Source organism: Sphaeroforma arctica, assembly GCF_001186125.1.
Source record: "Sphaeroforma arctica JP610 unplaced genomic scaffold supercont1.725, whole genome shotgun sequence".
NCBI classification, from domain to species: domain Eukaryota; class Ichthyosporea; order Ichthyophonida; genus Sphaeroforma; species Sphaeroforma arctica.
Genome location: NW_014039833.1, coordinates 16,107 through 20,311, shown reverse-complemented (window position 1 = coordinate 20,311; position 4,205 = coordinate 16,107). Strand labels below are relative to the sequence as shown.

At 41.8% G+C, this 4,205-nt stretch overlaps 1 protein-coding gene across 1 annotated transcript in view; it reads right to left on the bottom strand.

Annotated features, from left to right (window-relative positions):
* Positions 1–3,537, bottom strand: part of SARC_08255 (hypothetical protein) — a gene marked incomplete at both ends in the record, with an annotated part of 5,757 nt that extends 2,220 nt beyond the window's left edge. Inside the window, 6 exons of the mRNA XM_014297776.1 lie at positions 243–319; positions 1,545–1,596; positions 1,824–1,981; positions 2,383–2,458; positions 2,945–3,008; positions 3,487–3,537. Of these exons, the coding sequence (XP_014153251.1) occupies positions 243–319; positions 1,545–1,596; positions 1,824–1,981; positions 2,383–2,458; positions 2,945–3,008; positions 3,487–3,537 (478 nt within the window). The remainder of the gene's footprint in view (positions 1–242; positions 320–1,544; positions 1,597–1,823; positions 1,982–2,382; positions 2,459–2,944; positions 3,009–3,486) is intronic.
* Between the last annotated feature and the right edge of the window lie 668 nt (positions 3,538–4,205).

Sequence of the window (4,205 nt, the reverse complement as noted above, 5' to 3'; positions counted from 1 at the left end):
TATATGTGTGTGTGTGTGTGTGTAATATATATATGTGTGTGTGTGTGTGTGTGTATATATATATATACGTATGTATGTGTGTGTGTGTGTGTGTGTGTATATATATACATATGTATGTGTGTGTGTGTGTGTTATATGTGTGTGTATCTTTTGGAATCAAATTATATGTGATTTATATTCACTGCAAACAGCTTCAACACCGCCGAATAGACAATAACAGAACGGATTCATAGTTCACATACAGCTTAGAAGCTCGTCTGAGCAGACCGGTCGGCCCATGCCAATCAGATTGAGCGGATCCAATAACAGTGTGTTGCAACTGAGAATCAGGAGGTAGCGGTGTACATTAAGTTAGAAGAACAGCTTGTTTAGACAAATGAGCTATATAGCTATATAGTATGTGTGCAACAAGTGAAAATCAGGAGTTGCCGGTGTATTCGCGCGGTGTTATGTAGAGTTAGCAGAAAAGCTTGATTGCACAACATAAGTCATATATTTTGCAGCATTATTACAACTGGCAACCAGAAAGTAGCGGTGTACGCGCATGGCGTTAAGTATAATTTGAAGAAAGGCTTTACTAGACAACATAAATGTATAGTACATGTCAAGAGGTGGCGTGCTGTGATTAAAAACCAGGAAGTAGCGGTTGTACGCGTGTGATTCTCTGTGCACATAAAGAAGGGGCATACTGCTTGAACGTACATGTTGTCTTAGACAACCAATTGGAATATAGTACCTACACAGCTTCATTGATCCGATAGCTGCGTGCTATAGCTCAAGACTGCCAGTAGCGGCGTATGCAAATGATGTTATTGGGTAGAATAGAATACAAAAACATCAACACCGACAACTTTTATCCATACACGGTGGTTTATCAATTGGATACACCTGTACTACTTCATCGATCCGTCAACAGCGTGATATAGTTCGCGACCACAAGTAGAGGCGTATGCATGTGATGTTAGGTGGAATAAAATGAAACCATTTCCACAAACCAATTGGTATATACACGGTGTTTGATCCACCTAAATTGAGTACTTGCACAGATTATTCAACATACCAATCCGTGCGCATCGAACATATTTTATGTGATATAGGCCAGCAGATCGGTCACCACTCAAACATAACCAGGCGAACGCGTGCACAGATTATTATATATATACCTGTCAGTGCGCATCGAACCACTTACCTTTGTGATATAGGTCAACAAATAGCGCAATACCACGACACGGCTCAAACAAAGCCAGACGAACGCTTGTACAGGATATTCAATATACCTATCAGTGCGAATCGGATCACTTCATATGTGATATAGGTCAACAAAACAGTCACCACTCAAACATTGTCAGACAAACACTTGCACAGGTTTTTCATTTACCTATTCGTGTACATTGAACCACTTCTTATGTGATACAGGTCAACAAAGCAGACACCGCTCAAACGTAGCCAGCCGACTCTAAATCGACGAGTCGGTCCCGGATCTAACCGCCCAAGCATAGCCAGACAGCTAAGTCTAGCATGTTTCGTGTACTACGTTTACATACCCAATAAGCTCGTCCAGGATTTCTTCGTGGTTCAGATTGAGATCTTTCACGCCTGGCATCCCACAGTTGAGCGAAACAGAAGAACAGATGAATTAGCATACACGTGGTATTCGCACAAATCGTGCTAACTTTGCCTTCGGTGCCAAGGTGATTTTGCACGCTACAAACAACAATTTACAGCGTCCAATGACATGTACATAATCACATCACGGGAAGTATGGACTCGCGCGCATACACCCACTCACTCGCACACAGGTCTGTTTCGTTGTGCATACACACCCCCGATTCTCACGAATGGGTCTGACGGTTTGAGTGTGGCGTGGACATCAATCAGAACATGCGCTTCTGCAACGAACTCTGCGAAGTCTCGGGAGCGTTTCTCTTCGTACGTGGCATTATCAGCGAGCGGTTTGCTGAGATCGTCCGGATTGAAACACCTGAGTGCGGGATAGTTGTGTGCATGAGTAGGTTGTTGAGTTTTATGAGCAATGCTGATAAACTACAAAGGCTATCGGGCTTTCCAAGTAACAATTTGCAACCAAGAAATCGACATATAAGCTGCCGGACCTCATATATATATATATATATATATTCTATGTCTAAAAATAGAAAAGCATGAAACAACACTTTTTCGAGAAAGTAAGCTGTGTACATCTGATCATAGGCAAACAGCCTCTTGGTGTGTGTGCACGCTGACAGTGTTCCCAGTGCACGAGGCTGATTGGGGTCCGAGTGCGCGCAATATCGGTCAGAACAAGCTGCAGCTTAGTCCCTGTTCGTATAATAGCACTAGGCATGGAGTACTATTAGCAATACAGTAGTATGTCAGGCTACTCACCTATTCAGATCGCTCTCTACGTAGCGTTGGTTTAGTTTGATGCCCTTCGGATTGCCCAGTGCCAACACCAAGGACCCTGGTCAACAACCAGCCGATTTTTTGTGATGTTTAGAACCAATAAGAACAGTGACTTTGAATACTATTAGTAGAATGGCCTGGCAATGAGTGTGTCTGTAGGGACGGCATCAAAAGCGGTAGTATGTAAACATGTACTGGATAGTGTATGTAAACATGTATTCGATAGTAACAGTCCCAGTCCTTTGTTTTGAGTAATAGAGAAAATAAAGTAATTAAATCTCGTCATTCGCCTTAGGAAACGACCCATTTATTCGAATAGTGCAAACTGTTGACACATAGAAACAGATAGAGCATACATAGTACAAACGTTTATTGTAGCCGTGGCACGGCAGTATTTACAGTATACCCAGATGCCTATAGGCACACACGCATTCGCGCTGAATAATATTAGATACTGTCAGCTTAGGTGAGATAAGAGTGTAACTACCTCGATATTTGCACAAACAAATAACCACGACCAGACACTATACGCTGATTACTTTACCTGCTTTAGGCGTCTGACCACTCTCAAAGAGCGTTTCCACCAGCTTTTTCACGACATCCACACCCTACATCCAAGAAAATAATGTAAGTCGTCTCTCTTTCCTAAATTTGTGAACAACATATGCGGGTATGAATAAAAGCAGTGTGTATAAATGTACATATGATTGTAGGATGCACACCATCACGCTTCTCTGTCCAATACAGCAACACGACTCTTCATGGGATCGTTTGCGATCTCAGTCAGTATCGCAGCCGGCTTTCTGGTATTGAAATATATAAAATCTCCAGGACACCCCCCGAGGACTAGTACACGGTTCACAGACCTAGATGCAATGCACCCGCACACTTTAGCTATGCTTAAACTCCTCTCATCAGTTAGTTCTGCGAGTACCGAATAGTAGTCTATAAATCAGAATGTCTGCGCTCAGTTTATACTCTCACACTCCTCAAGTGTATAGCTTTGTGTACAGACTGGCATACAACAGATGGACTGCATACGTGTGTGTCAGACTCCCAATGATAAGTCTGGTATATTAACGTAACCAGGCCTAGCTCGAGTATGCTGCACACTGTACAATTTCGATACCAAGACATGTTTGCCTATGGATTGAGAGTGTTACTATCAGCAGTTCCCCTATGTACAATCGTACACCGCAACGTACTAGATACGTAGAATATATTTGTAATACAGATTTGATTGTGTACCCAAGATATTGATGCGTTTAATCGTATGCCCTGTACAACATATATATACGTGTATGCGTGGAGCTTACGTTTATATATTTATTTACATGCATAAACTCTTGGTAAATATTAGGAAGAGGAAAAAGAGTGTCACGCCGTTGAAATTGTAAACCCATTTATTGAGATACACTTCTCAGATCTCAATGACATACCACGAGTTCATTGCCATGTACTCCACCCAGAATCCTATGGTAATGCACAGATAGTCGCAAGGCAGTCAGTCGTATGTTTATTTGTACGTATTTGTGTGCGAGAGGTATTCAACATCTTCAAAGGGTGCAAGTGTTCGCGCTGTGGGTTCCAAGATATGAGCCAAATGAAGCTAGTCGGCGCCAAAAGCGTCATATATACACACCAACATCTGAAAAGTGAAAGGCAGCAATGACCCCTACAACAATGCGTGTATATATATGTATATATTTGCAAACTACCGTCATATAGCAGCGATATCTCTGCGTACGATTACACAAACACATAAATATTTATATATATATATATATCTATCTATTACACAATCA